Below are 18,861 nucleotides of genomic sequence, written 5' to 3'. Positions count from 1 at the left end.
TTTCCTCTCTGTCTTCCCCTTTGTCTCTGCGCCTCGGGCTCAGAAAACACATTGATACCCTCTGAAGGTTTCCTCTGCTTCTCAAACTAATCCAGTGTAATCCTTTCTGTCTGCGCGGTGTCTTGAGAAGCATCGCGGAGCAAATTATCATCCGATAAAATGAGGATTTATGGATCTACAGTAAGTGACTCCTCTCAATATCCTGTCCTGTCCTCTTACTAAATTATTACATTACATTTCATTTGGCTGACAACAAAGCGGCTAACAACAACAACTGCAATACACTGATCAAGATACAAACTAAGAACCACAAGAAACATGCGGGTACATCAATACATTTAAACCAAACCATTGTGCTCGGCATTACATTCAAATAGAAAGAGTTAAGGGTTTCTTAATAGATTTGTTTAATGGCCAAAAGCACCAAATATCAGATGTTCTTTCTTGTGACAAATGGCATTTAATATCAATCTGAAGTCTTGTTTATGGGTTCAGACTATGGTGGGACTCCATTGGGGAAAAGATAAGTACATAGTGTGTTTTTTACTATAAAGGATGCTCACTATAAAAATGTATGTGTTCTTTCTGGGATGCAACACCATTATTAATTTAACAAAATGTAGACAATGTAAAAAAAGTTAACTTAAAGTGGACCTATCATGCTATATTGGAAACATATATTCTAGGGCCATACCTATACAAAACATGTCTGTGAAGTTTTTTGCTTAAAATACCAAACAGATCCCCCGTTGTGGCCATGCCTCATACTGCGCATACCCCTCTGTTTCAGCCCTGTTAGAGAAACGCGGATTTTGGGTCCTTGGCTTGAAAAATAAAAAAGGAGGCGGAGCTAATGCCTGATCAGAATTCTACCAGAGATAAAGTTAAATTCTGCTGTGATAAAACACAATCCTGTTCTAAACCACATCAAGGATTATTTCTGAAACAGTATGGAGCTCAAATGCGTTTTCTCTCTCGGGTTTATCACAAGGTGAGTTCCTTGTTTTATTTCCTGCTCTCCAGTACAGGTTAGCTCTGAGTGTTAGCGATGCTAATGTAAACAAAGACGAGATTACGTCCGAAACACGTCAGGCATTGTTTCTGATAGCAACGTTCTGTGGGTCCGCCGCCGATTTGACGTCAGATCGGCAGCACATCTGTATCCGCTCGTTGTACCCCCGTTTTTAAAAGATTTGGGTACGGAGGAAAAGAGAAAGGGTTTTATTTTCTGACGCTGCGTGACGCACCGGGGACACATATTGATGTATAAAAGACATCAACAAGTGCATTTTGCATGATAGGTCCCCTTTAACTTAACTTTTCTGCATATTTTAAACATTTTCTAGATGATATCATGTCAGCCGAGATAATGATGATTCAAATGTTGTAATATCTTCCGATTCCTATTTTAGGCTGCATTAAATATTGATGAACTTTAGGCTTTCTTAGTTTATTTGAGTATATTATTCTTTTTCCTATTACAGCAATTTGTTTAAATTGTGTTTTATTTAATGATCTGTGTATATGAAGTGTAGTATATCAAAAAGCATCATAATAAGGCACTGTTGAGTTGCTAAACGTTACCAAGCCGTGCTAAACTAGCATCTCACACCTCTAAGTGATGTCCTCACCAGAGATATCCAGATTCACCTGCATACATAAAGGTTTGAAATGAAATGAGACATCAGCTGTCTGCTCACTGTGCATTATTTAAGCTTCTCTAATAATAATAATTGGACGTGTCCTCGTGGATATCTGTCCATACAGACAGTTGCAGGCGAGCCCGAAGCAACGTACAGTATGGATACAGGTGGAGGAGGAAAAAAACTGCATATCTTTGTGACATTTGAAATATGAATGCAGCATTTATACAGCAGCTGAATGTTCAACATGGGAGTTTAACAGTCTGAACATTAAATCAACAAGCCGAGCCCGAGGCGAGCTGAATGCCAGGAGGAGACAGAATCCAGAGCAATATGGTGGAGGGATTGCAAGGAAACGCCTCAGAGATGCAGGAAAAAAGAGAAACAAGCCAACAGATGGACAGGAGTGAAAGCAGGTTTTGGGTTGGAGTGAAAAAAGGTCCAAAAAAGTCAGTGAGGTGTCACGGAGCGTCCACACTACAGCTTCAAAAAAAGCTTGGAGCTGGGCGTGTCTGGAGCTTGGGGATTTTATTCAAGCAACGCGACCAACAACCAATCACATGAATCTCCCGCCCCCGACATACAAAGCAAAAACCCCCAGGGATTTTATGGGAGCAATATAAATATATATATAAACTCCCCAAACAGGCGAAAACCTACCAGTTTCACCCACTGTCTCTGCCACCTCCCTCCATGCCTGGTTCCTCCGGTTTGTATCCCGGTAGGTGAAGAGGGTCTGGTCATACAAAACCGGGTGATTTGCTACGGCGATAGTTAGTTTCTCCTCCAAGACGGACCGCTATGCTACCCACAATTCAGTTCGGCGAAAAAGCGAGGCAGCGTGACGTCACCCCATTGAAAGTGAATGGGCAGATTGAAGCTGTCGACGCTGTAGTGTGGACGGGCCGTTACTGAATACTAAATCAAATGTTCCCTTTAATCGTGGAGCGTAGATCAGTTTAGGTATATTCTGCTCATTATTGTATATCAGTATGTAGTGTCTCTACTTTAAAGAGTCCTCTCCTGCTGATGTTCAGGTGTATATCAGTATGTAGTGTCTCTACTTTAAAGAGTCCTCTCCTGCTGATGTTCAGGTGTATATCAGTGTGTAGTGTCTCTACTTTAAAGAGTCCTCTCCTGCTGATGTTCAGGTGTATATGTAGTGTCTCTACTTTAAAGAGTCCTCTCCTGCTGATGTTCAGGTGTATATGTAGTGTCTCTACTTTAAAGAGTCCTCTCCTGCTGATGTGCAGGTGTATATCAGTATGTAGTGTCTCTACTTTAAAGAGTCCTCTCCTGCTGATGTTCAGGTGTATATCAGTATGTAGTGTCTCTACTTTAAAGAGTCCTCTCCTGCTGATGTTCAGGTGTATATCAGTATGTAGTGTCTCTACTTTAAAGAGTCCTCTCCTGCTGATGTTCAGGTGTATATGAGTATGTAGTGTCTCTACTTTAAAGAGTCCTCTCCTGCTGATGTTCAGGTGTATATCAGTATGTAGTGTCTCTACTTTAAAGAGTCCTCTCCTGCTGATGTTCAGGTGTATATGTAGTGTCTCTACTTTAAAGAGTCCTCTCCTGCTGATGTGCAGGTGTATATCAGTATGTAGTGTCTCTACTTTAAAGAGTCCTCTCCTGCTGATGTTCAGGTGTATAACAGTATGTAGTGTCTCTACTTTAAAGAGTCCTCTCCTGCTGATGTTCAGGTGTATATCAGTATGTAGTGTCTCTACTTTAAAGAGTCCTCTCCTGCTGATGTTCAGGTGTATATCAGTATGTAGTGTCTCTCCTTTAAAGAGTCCTCTCCTGCTGATGTTCAGGTGTATATCAGTATGTAGTGTCTCTACTTTAAAGAGTCCTCTCCTGCTGATGTTCAGGTGTATATCAGTGTGTAGTGTCTCTACTTTAAAGAGTCCTCTCCTGCTGATGTTCAGGTGTATATGTAGTGTCTCTACTTTAAAGAGTCCTCTCCTGCTGATGTTCAGGTGTATATGTAGTGTCTCTACTTTAAAGAGTCCTCTCCTGCTGATGTGCAGGTGTATATCAGTATGTAGTGTCTCTACTTTAAAGAGTCCTCTCCTGCTGATGTTCAGGTGTATATCAGTATGTAGTGTCTCTACTTTAAAGAGTCCTCTCCTGCTGATGTTCAGGTGTATATCAGTATGTAGTGTCTCTACTTTAAAGAGTCCTCTCCTGCTGATGTTCAGGTGTATATGAGTATGTAGTGTCTCTACTTTAAAGAGTCCTCTCCTGCTGATGTTCAGGTGTATATCAGTATGTAGTGTCTCTACTTTAAAGAGTCCTCTCCTGCTGATGTTCAGGTGTATATGTAGTGTCTCTACTTTAAAGAGTCCTCTCCTGCTGATGTGCAGGTGTATATCAGTATGTAGTGTCTCTACTTTAAAGAGTCCTCTCCTGCTGATGTTCAGGTGTATAACAGTATGTAGTGTCTCTACTTTAAAGAGTCCTCTCCTGCTGATGTTCAGGTGTATATCAGTATGTAGTGTCTCTACTTTAAAGAGTCCTCTCCTGCTGATGTTCAGGTGTATATCAGTATGTAGTGTCTCTCCTTTAAAGAGTCCTCTCCTGCTGATGTTCAGGTGTATATCAGTATGTAGTGTCTCTACTTTAAAGAGTCCTCTCCTGCTGATGTTCAGGTGTATATCAGTATGTAGAGTCTCTACTTTAAAGAGTCCTCTCCTGCTGATGTTCAGGTGTATATCAGTATGTAGCGTCTCTACTTTAAAGAGTCCTCTCCTGCTTTTAACACTTTCATTCTGCAGTTACAAAAGAAATGTAATAAAAGAAACCTTAGGCCAGTATAATAAATGTAAACCAACTCTAAAATACTGTTGTAACAATATAACCAAGTCGTTTTACTACAAGTGTTCTTGTTTTATATTAGGAGAGGAAGTATATTTCAAAGGACAACACTAAAGGAGAGTCTGAGGCTCTGAAGACTCTTTTACTACCTGGCAACTTCTTTGTTTGTCTTTTTCAAACCATCGCCTATGTATACATCTCTCACACACAGAGCAGCGTCAGCATTCATTTGGAGTTGTGTGTTTCTGGTGACCAAAGGAATTTAGACCTAACCATTCTCCAACGATTAGAGAACAGAACACGTGCAGTTCATTCAAGTCTAATTTAAAAACATGGTTCGTGGAAAATCAGCCGTCAACACTGACACAACGCTCCGTGTGTCCACATGTGTCTCGACCTGTCGCTATCCGTCTGCTTTGTGAATACGTATTTCTGTTTTGTTTTTATATATGCTTTTATGCGTTTTTTTTAAACCGATACCGATAACTTCCTGCTTCTCAAGACCGATACCGATAATAATATAATATAAATATATCTTAAATGTAGCTGTAGTTTTTGCACACCTGGTGGTAAAAAAAAGACTAGTAGTGAGCAAGTGACATGAGCATTACTACTATGAACAAAACAAAGCCAAGAACAGTTTTGACTCTTCAAAGTGACCATATTTATTTTCCCAAATAAATATAATTGAGTCAATCAGTCAATGACAATGTGTTTCCCTGAACAATGAGTGGTCCATATTAAGAAATGGAAACAACTATTACCTGGCATTACTCTGGCAAACTTCTTACCTTTTTCAAAAGCTTCGTCGATAGGTCAAAGCCCCGGTGCCTTTGCAGCTGGCTTTGGATTCGCCGCTAGTTTAGCAGCGCAGGCGTCTTCGTACGCTTTTAACACACCATCGTAGCAATGGCGATGTTTCAGGTGACTGATCAGGTTGGAAGTATTATAGGAGCCTTTTTCCCTCCTCGTGGAACTTCTGCCTTGCATTTGTTAATACAACTAGCAAGCGAACTATCTAACTCTGAAACTTTGAAATAGTCCCATACTACCGACGACATGTTTGTTTACTGTCCTGGCTTTACGGCCGCACACCATTTACATCACAGCCAGGTATGAGTTAGGGAGCGCTGGGTTTGTGAACAACTCCCCTCTTCCTAAACCACTAATACCACAGTAGCCTACTGGCAAAACGGGAGGAGCCGAGTGAAAAACAAGCGCCCCTCATCCCAATCCACTAATACGACAGTACTGGCAAAACGGGAGGAGCCGAGTGAAAAACAAGCGCCCCTCATCCCAATCCACTAATACCCCAGTACTGGCAAAACGGGAGGAGCCGAGTGAAAAACAAGCGCCCCTCATCCCAATCCACTAATACCACAGTGCTGGCAAAACGGGAGGAGCCGAGTGAAAAACAAGCGCCCCTCATCCCAATCCACTAATACCACAGTACTGGCAAAATGGGAGGAGCCGAGTGAAAAACAAGCGCCCCTCATCCCAATCCACTAATACCACAGTACTGGCAAAACGGGAGGAGCCGAGTGAAAAACAAGCGCCCCTCATCCCAATCCACCCACACCGCAGTACTTTTTTCTTTTTTTTACCCAAAAAATATATTGTATATTATCGGAGCTATTAATACTTTTTATCGGGTTTATCGGGATGACGTCATAATTCCTAATATCGGACCGATAATTATCGTGCACCACTAATCATAATATAAGCATCTATGTTGAGTGTTGTTTACCTGATTGTATTTACCTGTCTTTTGAAGTGACATTTTTTTTTAGGATGACTTTCAACATCTGTCCAGGGACTGCAGATGAAAAATAGCCTGTTGACTAAATCTGGTGCATTTACAGAAATGTTAATCAATGTGCACCGTCCCTTTCAAATAAATAAAACAATATAAAAGTCATATTGAACATTATTTTAAGGCACTTTCAGGACAGGTATTATTGTCATAACCCACATTTCTCCTTTAGCCATGTCTACAATATTAAAGTGTATGTATGTGTGTCTCTCTGGATAACGTAGTCAGCTAAATAACATGGAATATAATGTACTGGTGGAGCCTTAAGTGCAAACACAGCCCATGTCAGGCTTTTCCATGTTTATTTAATCAAACTCTTTTTACTTCTGGAAAGTTTCAAGTTGTTCGACTCGCTCAGTTATACTCATTCTAATGAAGCTATTCAAAAGGACTGCACGTGGCTCTCTTCCAGCACATTAGATGTACTTCTCTTCGAGTACTACTGTGTCTGTTTGTTTACATGCTGAGAAGCACGGATAACTCATGCCGATGCTCCAGGTTTGACATGTTTAACACGATTAAAGAGGGCTGTATCTGAGCGGGGAAAGGAGCTAAATCACGGCGTCCTTATGGGCTCATTATGTCTGCTGGAAGGAGGGAGAACATGCATCGAGCATTAGCGCTGAAATCAATGCCGGCACGTGACTTGTTGTCTGCAAACGAGGCGCTGTTAGATTGTACATGCCCGTGTTTAGTCCTGGCCTACATTTCGCAAAGGCAAGGCAAGTTTATTTATATAGCACTTTTCAACACAAGGCAATTCAAAGTGCTTTAGAAAAAGGAAAGACATTCAGGAACATTCAAAAGCAAAGATAATAAAACATGAATAAAAGTTACAGTGAGATGTGAATAGTTCAATTAAAAGCAGCGGCAACTCAAAAGTCTTCAGCCTGGATTTAAAAGTAGTCAGAGTTGCAGCTGACCTGCAGGTTTCTGGGAGTTTGTTCCAGATATTTGGAAATATCCCGAACCGAATTCTCTCGTTGCTCGACCCCTAGTCTTCCTGTGAAATTAGAGTTCTTTAGACACTTTTCTAACCTTTTTTTCGCCCCTGGAAACAGCTTTACCAGCGCTCGTCTGAATTCAGAGCGAGTCGCTGGGTCGGCTTTCTTTCAGTTCACTCGCAGGTTCGCTTCATCTGAGGGTCAAATCACGAGGGGGCTCGAGGCTTTTGGGAGCGTACGGATGAACCTCCATCTTTCTGTGTGGCTCCACGGATCCACTGATTGGTATCAAGCGCTGGTTCTCCAACAAAACGATATCGCTGCCTTTGATCCCACGCCAAAGCTTATTTCTGTTCACTTCGGGGGATTTTCCAACCCAGGAGACGGTGCAGCTCAAGCTAACTGGAAATGTGTGAATTAAAGGGGCCATATTAAGTTCTCCCTTTTCTGTTATATACGTTTTAGTGCATGTAAATGGTCGGCAAAGGCTACAATCCCAAAGTGCTCCGATTGGTTAGCATATTTATATGTAGTGTCTCTACTTTAAAGAGTCCTCTCCTGCTGATGTTCAGGTGTATATCAGTATGTAGTGTCTCTACTTTAAAGAGTCCTCTCCTGCTGATGTTCAGGTGTATATCAGTATGTAGTGTCTCTACTTTAAAGAGTCCTCTCCTGCTGATGTTCAGGTGTATATCAGTATGTAGTGTCTCTACTTTAAAGAGTCCTCTCCTGCTGATGTTCAGGTGTATATCAGAATGTAGTGTCTCTACTTTAAAGAGTCCTCTCCTGCTGATGTTCAGGTGTATATCAGTATGTAGTGTCTCTACTTTAAAGAGTCCTCTCCTGCTGATGTTCAGGTGTATATCAGTATGTAGTGTCTCTACTTTAAAGAGTCCTCTCCTGCTGATGTTCAGGTGTATATCAGTATGTAGTGTCTCTACTTTAAAGAGTCCTCTCCTGCTGATGTTCAGGTGTATATCAGAATGTAGTGTCTCTACTTTAAAGAGTCCTCTCCTGCTGATGTTCAGGTGTATATCAGAATGTAGTGTCTCTACTTTAAAGAGTCCTCTCCTGCTGATGTTCTGGAGTATATCAGTATGTAGTGTCTCTACTTTAAAGAGTCCTCTCCTGCTGATGTTCAGGTGTATATCAGTATGTAGTGTCTCTACTTTAAAGAGTCCTCTCCTGCTGATGTTCAGGTGTATATCAGTATGTAGTGTCTCTACTTTAAAGAGTCCTCTCCTGCTGATGTTCAGGTGTATATCAGTATGTAGTGTCTCTACATGTCTCCATGCTTTAATGTTCATAAAGCTCTTTATTTCTCTCCTACTACCTGTGCTGCAGCACCTCTTCTCACCCTCTGTCTGAAACCAGACCCCAGTCTGCTCTGATTGGTTAGCTGGCCAGCTCTTTTGTGATTGGTCAACCGCTTAGAGATGTCCCGCCCCTTAGCCTATCATGTACAATGTGTTGGAGCGCTATCAAATAGACGAGTGAGTGCTACATAGTGATGTCACTATTTTACTGAAGTTAACAAAGGAGTCCAATGGAGGCGTTTCAGGTAATGGGGAGTTTTTAAATGCGACCAATATAACTCACTTCAGGAAAGGGCAAACCCTAAAAAGCACAATAGGGCCTCTTTAATTTAATGCAAACATGGTGCTGGTCCGCTGCTGTGGAATATCCAATTAAAAAGCAGCTCTTGAAACGGAGCGTACGTGAGGTTAAAACATCCAAACTGGGCCAGAGGTCCCGGAACACGCAGCTCGGCTTCCTCACACAGAACCAACAGAATCCACGTGCTGCATTTTAAAGATGTTATTATTTACGATAGTCGATAGTTATTATACTGGGAAATCTGGTTCAATGGCAACAGCTGGGATACTCGTTATAGTAACTCCACATTCTGCTTGATGTGGGAGTGGAATTAAGAGGTTGCATACATTAATTAAACTTTTTTAATGTTGCTGAAACACTTTTTCATTTATTTAAAAAGGGAGAGTTTAATCAGAAGGAGCAACACATTAAAATAGTAGTATACTTGGGGGACAGTAGAGAAACATCCTCTCCGTGTTTTCCCAAACTATTTGGAAGAGCTCTTTAAGGAGAATCGGTTCTTCTCGAGAATACATTAGGAAATGAACCCCTTCAAATATTTACATTGTTCCAAAATAAGGGTTTTTGAAGTCTTGGTGCCCTGATGTACGGTGGCCAACAGGGGCCAACACGGCCACAAACACAATGCAAATATAAAAACACAAATGCGCCGATGCATATGAAGAAACCCCTTCATCCATTTGGCAACACATGCACAGCACTAACTAAAAGTGCATCATAAAGGAAACGTTGCATGGATCTGAAAACACAACAGGAAACCAGGGGCAGAGATGGGGTCGTTACTAAAAAAAAGTAATATATTACACTACTTCGTTACTCTCTACCTAAAGTAATTTGTTACTTTACTCGTTACTTTACTCGCAGGGCCGGCCCGCCCCTCCCTACAGGCAGATCACGCAGACTGCTAAAGTTTCAAATGTTCTCTTTAGTTCAGTTTCCATTGTCGCATAAGACTGATCCAGATAGCTCCTGAATGTTTTCCTATCTGACCGTGGCTGTCCTCTGTCTCCTGCTATCTGACCGTGGCTGTCCTCTGTCTCCTGCTATCTGACCGTGGCTGTCCTCTGTCTCCTGCTATCTGACCGTGGCTGTCCTCTGTCTCCTGCTATCTGACCGTGGCTGTCCTCTGTCTCCTGCTATCTGACCGTGGCTGTCCTCTGTCTCCTGCTATCTGACCGTAGCTGTCCTCTGTCTCCTGCTATCTGACCGTGGCTGTCCTCTGTCTCCTGCTATCTGACCGTGGCTGTCCTCTGTCTCCTGCTATCTGACCGTGGCTGTCCTCTGTCTCCTGCTATCTGACCGTGGCTGTCCTCCGTCTCCTGCTATCTGACCGTGGCTGTCCTCTGTCTCCTGCTATCTGACCGTGGCTGTCCTCTGTCTCCTGCTATCTGACCGTGGCTGTCCTCTGTCTCCTGCTATCTGACCGTGGCTGTCCTCTGTCTCCTGCTCTCTGTATATTTTGCGCAGTCTATCTCTGCTCACGCTGTTGCGTCGGCGTGTTCTCCTGCGTGTTGGCCACGTGTTGCACTGGAGCCAGACTGGAGCACACCGCAAAGACTTCAGCCGAGCACGTACGAACTGCGTGAGTGGCAATAACTCTCCTTACCAGCAGGCGGCGGTAGTGTGTATTCGTCATTCAAAACAGGCAACAACCGGAAAACAGAGGCAAATGTTTCGTGAAGTTGGTGAAGATGTTTCTTCATCTGCAGGTGTGTGTTTCGCACATTTGTGACCCGCTCTATGGAAATCAGTCGGAAGTCGCAACGGCTCATTTCAAAATAAACGTGGATTTGCGTAAAAATCGATGTTTGAAGCTTGTGAAGGGAAGATGACGGCTCTCACTCGCACTCCGCTGTTCCGCAGCGCCGCCCCCCTCCCTCCGCTGACATTATGAATGTAAGAGTATAGTAATGCTAGATAACACGGCAGGGTCCGTTACAGCTTGTTTTCATCTGATTTCAAATAAACAAAGTATTGGCTTTCAGGATATTAAACTTGTTTCGGCAAATTCAGATGATAAATACAACGTTGAAGCTTCGGCTTAATTACAAGCGGAGAACGGAGTAACTTGACGTCACAGCAGGCAGAACAACAGCCGGTGTTTCTCCTGAGGCTTTTCCCCGGGAAATAAACACAATACACACAAACGCAAAAATACACAAACACGTATACACACACACACACACACACACACTCGTGAGCTTCCCCCAGACCAGTTATCCAAATGAAAATATCTTCCCTCCGTACTATTTGATCATTTGCTAATAACCAATCAGATCGATGGATTCCAGAGAAGAGGAAACTTTAAAGGCCTTTTTCTCAAAATGACGACTCGTGACAGTCATTATATAATGTGACATATTTCGCTTAATATTTGGAATACAAAAACAATATCATTAGAAAGCTAAGAATCTCCTCTTTCCAGCAGTGTATACAACTCAAAATGTGTCTTCGGGTCAGTGCGACTGCTTTCTACAGAGCAGGTCACATGTATGTTGTTATATTTGCTTCCGAAGCTCGACCAGTTTCTCCTAATGTTAGTGTTGTGGGTCGTCGAGGCCACCGAACTCTAATGCTGTAGGGAAGCAGTGATTTAAAGTCAATGTAAATAGCAGCTGCCACCGGAGTGGGTTCCATGCCTGGAAGCCCTTCATTAGTATTCAGCTGAAGAGATGTCCCTCTCCTGCTTCGCTCTTATTTGGGCTGAGGACATGTCTCCTGTTTCTCAACGAAGCTTGTCACAGATATCCTCACGGGATAAGAGCTCAGAAAAACGTATCAAAGCCCCCCCCCCCCTTAATGATGTCTGACAAAAAGAGGAATTTAAGGACATAACATTGGGCTTTTCGACGTTATGAGGGACATTCTTTCTACAGGTAATCGATCGATTGAGGAAACGACGAGCAGATGAAATAAACAAAGTAAGTGAATATTCATATCGCAAGTTCATCGGTTGACAACCCGGTTTCAAACTCGAGCAAGTAAAGGCTAGTCCTGCTTCTCTGTGGCGTAGGGTGTTCCTCCAGCCTCTCCCAGTGACTGCACGAGGACTCGTCACGGCAGCAGAGATATCCTCACGGGATAAGAGCTCAGCAGACGTATCAGAGCGCCGCGCCCAGCATGCTTCCAACACAATGCTCCTCTCATTTCTGCTGAATGGAAGCCTCTGCAGACCTGGAGTAATCTCCCATTTGTTTTGCACGCAGTAACTGTAGTCGCTCTGTTCCCCCCCCCCCCGGGCCAATTGCATAATCACGTCCAGAACTCATCAGCAAGATGGCAGGAGAAGTGCTCCATTAAGCTGCATCGTGTTCCATCTGTCGTGTAAGAGAGAGATAACAGTATTCACCGCTTTTCGGAGACGGCTTCGAACACATTTCGTGAGTTCTGCCTACTTCATAAAAATCGCGATGCTGTCCAACGTTCCCCCACTCGAAGTATCACACAGAAACTTTTGTTTTCGAGGTATTTGGATGTAAAGCACAGAGCTCTTATTTGACTTGTCCCGCCTTGCATTCTGGGTATCCCATCATTGTTATTGTGGGTTCTGCTACAGCTCAACCTGCAGTGTGGGAGAAGGACTTCTCGAGAGTTTCTGTGAAGGAAGTGGTTCAACTCGCGGCTCCAAATCCTTCCGTCTTCCTATCCGTGAGGGGAATAACTCAGATATGAGCTGATAACAAAGTGCTGAGTGAATGTGATGCTGATCCATCCATTCCTCCAACACACACTGAACAGAAGACAGAAGGTTTTGTGTGCAGTTTACACACGATGTTCAAGGTTCTCTAATGTCTCTAACATCTACAGAGCCATTATGTTGTTGACATCTTAGGTCACAGGCTTCTCCAACAGTGCAACACAATGATACAGATAAGCAGACAATATTAAAATATACTATATTCAAAGTAATACAAAAAGAAAAATGGTTTTCCTTTCAACAAAAGTGAGAGAAAGAAAAAGTGGAATAGTGCAATACGAGTCTATACGAGTTGTTGGAATGATATATTAGATAATAGATACATAAGGACTAAGTAGCAGATGAATGTTATGAAATGCTTTCAGCAGTTCAGTTGTTTAACCGCCTCACGGCGCGTCCACACTACAGCTTCAAAAAAAGCTTGGAGCTGGGCGTGTCTGAAGCTCGACCAACAACCAATCACATGAATCTCCCGCCCCTGACACACAAGCAGCGGTTTGATTGGCTCGAGCTTGTACTGGCATATGATTCGATTGGCTGACGCTTCCACCGAAAGCTTCAGAAGCTTCAAAAGTTGAACATTGCTCAACTTTTGCAGCTTGAAACGCCAGGAAAGCTGTGCTCCGCTTCCCACAATGCAGTTCGGTGAAAAGTGACATCACCCCATTCAAAGTGAACGCGTTGGAAACCGTTTTTGAAGCTGTCGAAGCTGGAGTGTGGACGGGCCGATACTGCCTGCGGGATGAAGCTGTCCCTGAATCTGTCTCGCCAGGATCCTGCGAAATGTGAATGTTGGATGTAACGCATGTCATTCAGTGCAGAATATGTTGGACACTTATTGTATGAAGGACACAACAAGAGTATCACCCTTTTTGTTGCTAGGAGCTGCAAATCAATTTGAAAAAAAGCCAATCATCATTTCACAAAACAACAACGTAATTAAATATAGCAGAAATTACATTTTTTTTTGCATTGGCTTTTCTCTTGTTTCAATTGTTTTAAACTCAATATCTTTGGATTGTGAGTCAGAGAAAAAGAGACTTTTGGCTTTTGGATGTTGCGTTTCGATATCGTTTCTCTAGCAGACTTCAGTGTATCGATTCATTGAGGAGATAACGAGCAGATTGATTGAATAAAGCGAGGGTGAATCCACACTGCAAGTTCATCACGGTGACATTAGATCCAGAAAAGTCTTCTTGGGTTTTCAAACTAAAGTAAAGACATTAAAACAGGCGATTTAGGGACATGAAATTGGACTCTTTCTAGACATTGTTCTTCCTTCGTCTGACCAGACTTCACAGGTAATCGATTCATTGACGAAACAATGTTCATATTGCAAGTTTAGAAGGTGTCATTAAATCCTATACGTCCTCCTTAGTCTTAAAACTAAGTAAATACATTCAAATAAGGAATAACTTCTACTTTTCGCTATTTTCAAAATATGTTATACTCAATATCTCCAGCCTTTGGTCAGAAGTCTGACCTAAAGAGAACTGTAAGGACATGAAATTGGGCTTTTGGACATTATGAGGGACATTTTGTCGACAGCTAATCGATTGATTGCGGAAACAACGAGCAGATGAAATAAACAAAGTATCGCAAGTTCATAGGATGACATTCAACCCATAAAACGCATTCTGGGTTTTAAACTCTACGTAAAGACATTCAATTCAATCAAGTCTCAGTTTCTCAGGACGCCTGGAGGAGCTAACCGTCGGAGGCGTCAGGTCGAAGGGACTCTGCTGTCCGAAGGGGAATAACAACAGCTTGGCGCAGCGTCTGGTCGTCTGGACGTAGCATCCGTTTCAGGATAGAATGAGTTCCAGTGCAGCAGGTCTGTTCACAGCCCGCTGCCCCTTGCCCTTAAAGCCGACAGCAGTCTGCTCCGCACAAAGCCCACGAGTGGCTCTCCGAAGATGCAGTTGGAGGCTGTAACCGTGCACTTCCCACACGAGCACCAACACAAAGCTACAAAGCAGAAGGCTTGATGAAAGGAGACCGCTGCAGTTTGCAAAGACCTGCCTCATCCTGTAGCTATGCCTCGAGGTTATGCTTCTGATCAGTTCAGAGCTGCAAGGTCAGTCCATTGCACAGATCAGTTGTTTAGCAGCGGAACATTGCGAAACTATTGTTGTAAATTGATGCATGTCGGAGTCACACGTCATAATAAAGTGGATATCTTTGGGAAGCAGAATGAGAAATAAAGAGACATGACGTCAGACTTGAAACTTGAGAAACTATTTCCCCATTTCTGACGTTTAAAACATCAAACATTGATCGAATAACGGCGTTAATATGTGTTCATTTCTCACTTATACATGATCTCAAAGTGACTCTGTGGGTGGCAGCATGACACATTTAGACTTTGCGGAACGGAGGAGAAGTGTGTCACTGTTTCTGACGTTTTAAACATCAAACGATTCATCAAATAGTCGGCTTATAATTGGTTCATTTTGTTGGTCACATTTCATATTAAAGTGACTGTCTTTGGGGGACGAAGTGAGAAGTGTAGAGACCTCATATCATATGTTATAGATCAAACGATTAATCAAATAGTCGGATTAATAATCGGGTTATTTGTAATCAAATTGAAGTGACTATCTTTGTGTTTAAAACTGGTAAAATGACAAATGTGGAGACATCAAGTTGGATAGAGACATTTTAAAGATGAATCGGATAGTCTGGAGAACAGGCAGGTGGTAAAGATTCATATTAGTTGATGTTTTCAGTCTCGTGCATGATCAAAACCAGCAGCAGCAAAATCCTCATTTAGAGGTAAAAAAACGTCTTCAAAGATGCCTTCATGTCCCACAGTACAAAGTTAGTGGAATGGAGCAGGTGCACGTGCATCTCACTCCACAGAGGACAGGTTTGCTGCAGGACAACTTGGCAGAACACACATGCATGCTGGCTGCTCAAAGGAACCTCGCTAGTGAGACCAAAACAGGAAATGTCAGACCCAGAAAGCCTCTTATTTATAACTGGCAGTAGGCGTGCAGTCATGCAGCCTGCAGCCCCGCAACAAGAGCGTGAAACCCGCACACATAGAGTGTTTACCCCGGTGCTTATCCACGGACATTACCTTGATCCAGTAGCCGCAGGGAGTGCTGAAAAGACGGATCCAGCGTGTCCTTCTCTGCCAAAAGCTCCGGCAAGTACTTCTCGCTCTCCATCTTCTCTTCCGGGGATTTCTCTTTCTTTCTTAGTGGCTCCAATTAAACAAATGCAATTCAAGAAAAATTAAAAAGATAAAAAGAAATGTGAAGTTGGAGCACCGTGAAGTGTTGTGTGTGTGAGAGGAAGCAGAGTATCAGAGCATGTCTCACAGAACGCGGTAAAGACGGAGAGGTTTATCCCGGTGAAGAGTGGTCAGTCTGCGGATCCCCGGTACGCATTACCACCGGTGAGCTGTCTCCTCTGTGTGAGGCTTTCTCGGTTGTATCCGGTGCTGAAGACAGAGGGAGGCAGCTATTGGTCCACGAGGAAGGGGCGGGGCATTTTTTATTTTAATCAAGCAACACGATGTGTGGACAAACCAAATAATTACAAAATATAAGAAGGAAGGAAGGAAGGAAGGAAGGAATGAAGGAGGACAGGGCAGCCATAGGAGCTGTCCGTGGTGCTGATTCCTATCATAACATATTTACATTTTTTCTGAAGAAATGAAAATGGTGTAACATGTTGAAATATTGAACATTGGTTATTTAAATCTTCACTCACTCAGTAAAATCATACAGTGAAACTAACGTATCATGTCACACGATATGATATCGTTAAGTTACCGTGAACAAGAGCGGCTATTCATTCCAGCTCGTCCCCGCGTGTGGTATCGGCCGACAGGAAAACCAACACCATGCGATGTTAATCAAACGTGCAGAAGCTCATCTCTCTGGATCTTTTCAAAGATGCCAGACAAGACTCTGCAAATTGGATTTCCACAAAAAGCTGGAACATATTTCGGATGATTTGACACATTCCTCACATCCCCAACACCTACGATTCAATTACTAATTACAGCTCAGATTCGATGCTGGGAAACAAGAAAAACTGTTATATAGTTGATTAAATCAGAATGTCACATTGATCTGCATGTACTTTACAAACGAGACACAAAAATACAGTTTTCTGCATAAAGAAACTGCCTTATTCTGTGTTCCTTCTGGTTTTAATCTCCTTTTCTATTGGTTTTGAAGACGACGTGTCGTTGTATATATTTCAGCTATGCGTAAAAGCGTCCTGAATAAAGAGCAAGGAAGCATCTTGTTGGACAGAAGCTGCTCGCAATGAAGGAAGTACGATCTCAAACCGTTTCAACATGTCACTGAACACCGTATAGTCGCCGTTGTTTCGATTGACTGCACCATACGGGCAGATATAATGTGTGTTGTGCTAATCGCCAAAAGGCCTTTAACACGCAGTAAGCATGTGTGTTTTTAAGAAGCCTTAATGATACTCTTCCAGTAATATCTCAGGAGGCCACATCATTGCCTCTTCACTCATTACACATAATCAAGCCATTGATTCGGAGCGCACGACTCGTGCGGCTTGCTCCTCAGGACAACCTGTCAATAGTCCGGAGGAAATCCATTCACCTCCTCGTAGGTCGAGCACACATTTCTCACGGGCGTGTTTACGAATTCATTAAATAAGACACCCCGCCTTCACAGCACTTCATGGGTCACTGAGAATATATGATACATATATTTTACACAAGTTTTCTTCAAATACATTTATTTTACCGGAATTAATTCCACGGCATATGCCTACATACTAATAATAATAATACATTACATTTATAAAGCGCTTTTCCTGGTGCTCAAAACGTTAGGCTTAGGGTGACATGACGGGCTAACTTTCTTAGCGTTAAAGTTAGCTACTACTACTTCACTCTTTTTCTTTTTGTATTGACTTTTTAATATTTACTTGCACTATTTGTCTCTGTTTTTCTGTGTTATTGTGTTGCTCTGTTGGAGGAGCCTGTGACCTAAGATTTTCATCGACATAACTCCACTGTAGCTATGTCCGTATGACTAAACAAAGAACCTTGAGCTCTTATAGCCTTACCGCGATGTTTACTTAAACGCGGTAAAAGGCGGTGTTCGTCTGCGTTACGTTCCCTCCAAATCTAGGGGTACGAAGGGGAGTAGCAAAACACAAGGATGACCAGGCGCGAGAAAAAAGAGAGGAAACTGGTCTCTGAAGCCACGAGCAGGTCTTTTAATGGACACAAAGAACACAGGCTCACCAGCCAATTTGCAAAAACAAACTTAAAGGTAGTGATGGCAGTTTGACACTGAAGCTTCGAACGGAGCTTCAACCCTGGACTTCCTATTCCATAGAAGCTTGCTTCAAATCACGTGACATGTGACATTTCCTGAATGAATCAGTTGACTGGTTCGCGGTCCATTCAGGCGATTCAATGCACTGCCTCGTCTCGATGCTGACAGGTTGAAACAGTTTCAAATGTGAGCGCTTCAACACTTTATGACCGCTCTAAACAATGCGCAATGTGTGGGTTGTTGTCGTATTTTGCGTTGTTGCTGTTGAGTTGTTGTTGGTATTACATTTGAATTGTATCATTATAGAGCAAGCCAGGAAGAAAGAGAGGTCGTTCTGGCTCGGGAAACACTTCGAAATGCGGAGAAGCTGTGAACAAAAAGACAATTATCAGTAATATAAAAACAGTTCAATAGTTTAAGGAATAGATAGCGCAGTGGGTAGAGCCGGCGGCCCGGGCAACAAGCTAGACTTTTGAAACTAGAGGAAGATAAGGAGGACTTTTACAAACAAGTAATGGAGATTGTTGTCCAGAAGGAGAGCATGGACTTCATCTTCAAGTCAAGGTAAGACCACCATTGTAATGAAAATAGAATCTTACTAAGAAAGAACAATCCAATACTTAGATTGTGGGTATCCTATCCTTTTGTTGAACGGTCTGTTTAAAATGAATCGAAGCATCAGACTAAAAAAGCTTTTGAAAATAACCGAATATTCCGATTAAGGTCAGAATATAATATTTGTAAATCTGACTGAAAGAGTCCGTGCCTCACCAGCCACGAACCTCCCCGCACGTCACTGGACATTAGCAATGTCTGCTTTGTCTGCCAGCTGATCAATGCGGACCGTCCACGACACTACGAGCAAATAAACGCAACCATCCAGAGAAATCTGCGGTTCCTGAGAGCAGCCAGTGACGCTCGACTGTCATTAAAATACAGATGTATCCAGACAGCAGATAACTGAAGATCCAGCCTCTAAATCCACTTCAGCCGGCGCCGTACAGTTCCTGGAAGCACACACGATGAAAGCAGCAGTGTCTTTGTGAGG

The 18,861-nt window shown here is 42.7% G+C and overlaps 1 protein-coding gene across 1 annotated transcript in view; it reads right to left on the bottom strand.

Moving 5' to 3' along the window:
- The window catches only part of khdrbs3 (KH domain containing, RNA binding, signal transduction associated 3), a 184,555-nt gene extending 168,604 nt beyond the window's left edge, over positions 1-15,951 (bottom strand). Inside the window, 1 exon segment of the mRNA XM_034094620.2 lies at positions 15,617-15,951. Within this exon segment, the coding sequence (XP_033950511.1) occupies positions 15,617-15,707 (91 nt within the window). The 5' untranslated portion in view covers positions 15,708-15,951.
- Between the last annotated feature and the right edge of the window lie 2,910 nt (positions 15,952-18,861).

The sequence above is a fragment of the Pseudochaenichthys georgianus genome, chromosome 11 (assembly GCF_902827115.2).
Source record: "Pseudochaenichthys georgianus chromosome 11, fPseGeo1.2, whole genome shotgun sequence".
NCBI lineage: Eukaryota > Metazoa > Chordata > Actinopteri > Perciformes > Channichthyidae > Pseudochaenichthys > Pseudochaenichthys georgianus.
Note: the sequence above shows the minus strand (reverse complement) of the source record. Positions and strands in the feature narration are given on the sequence as shown.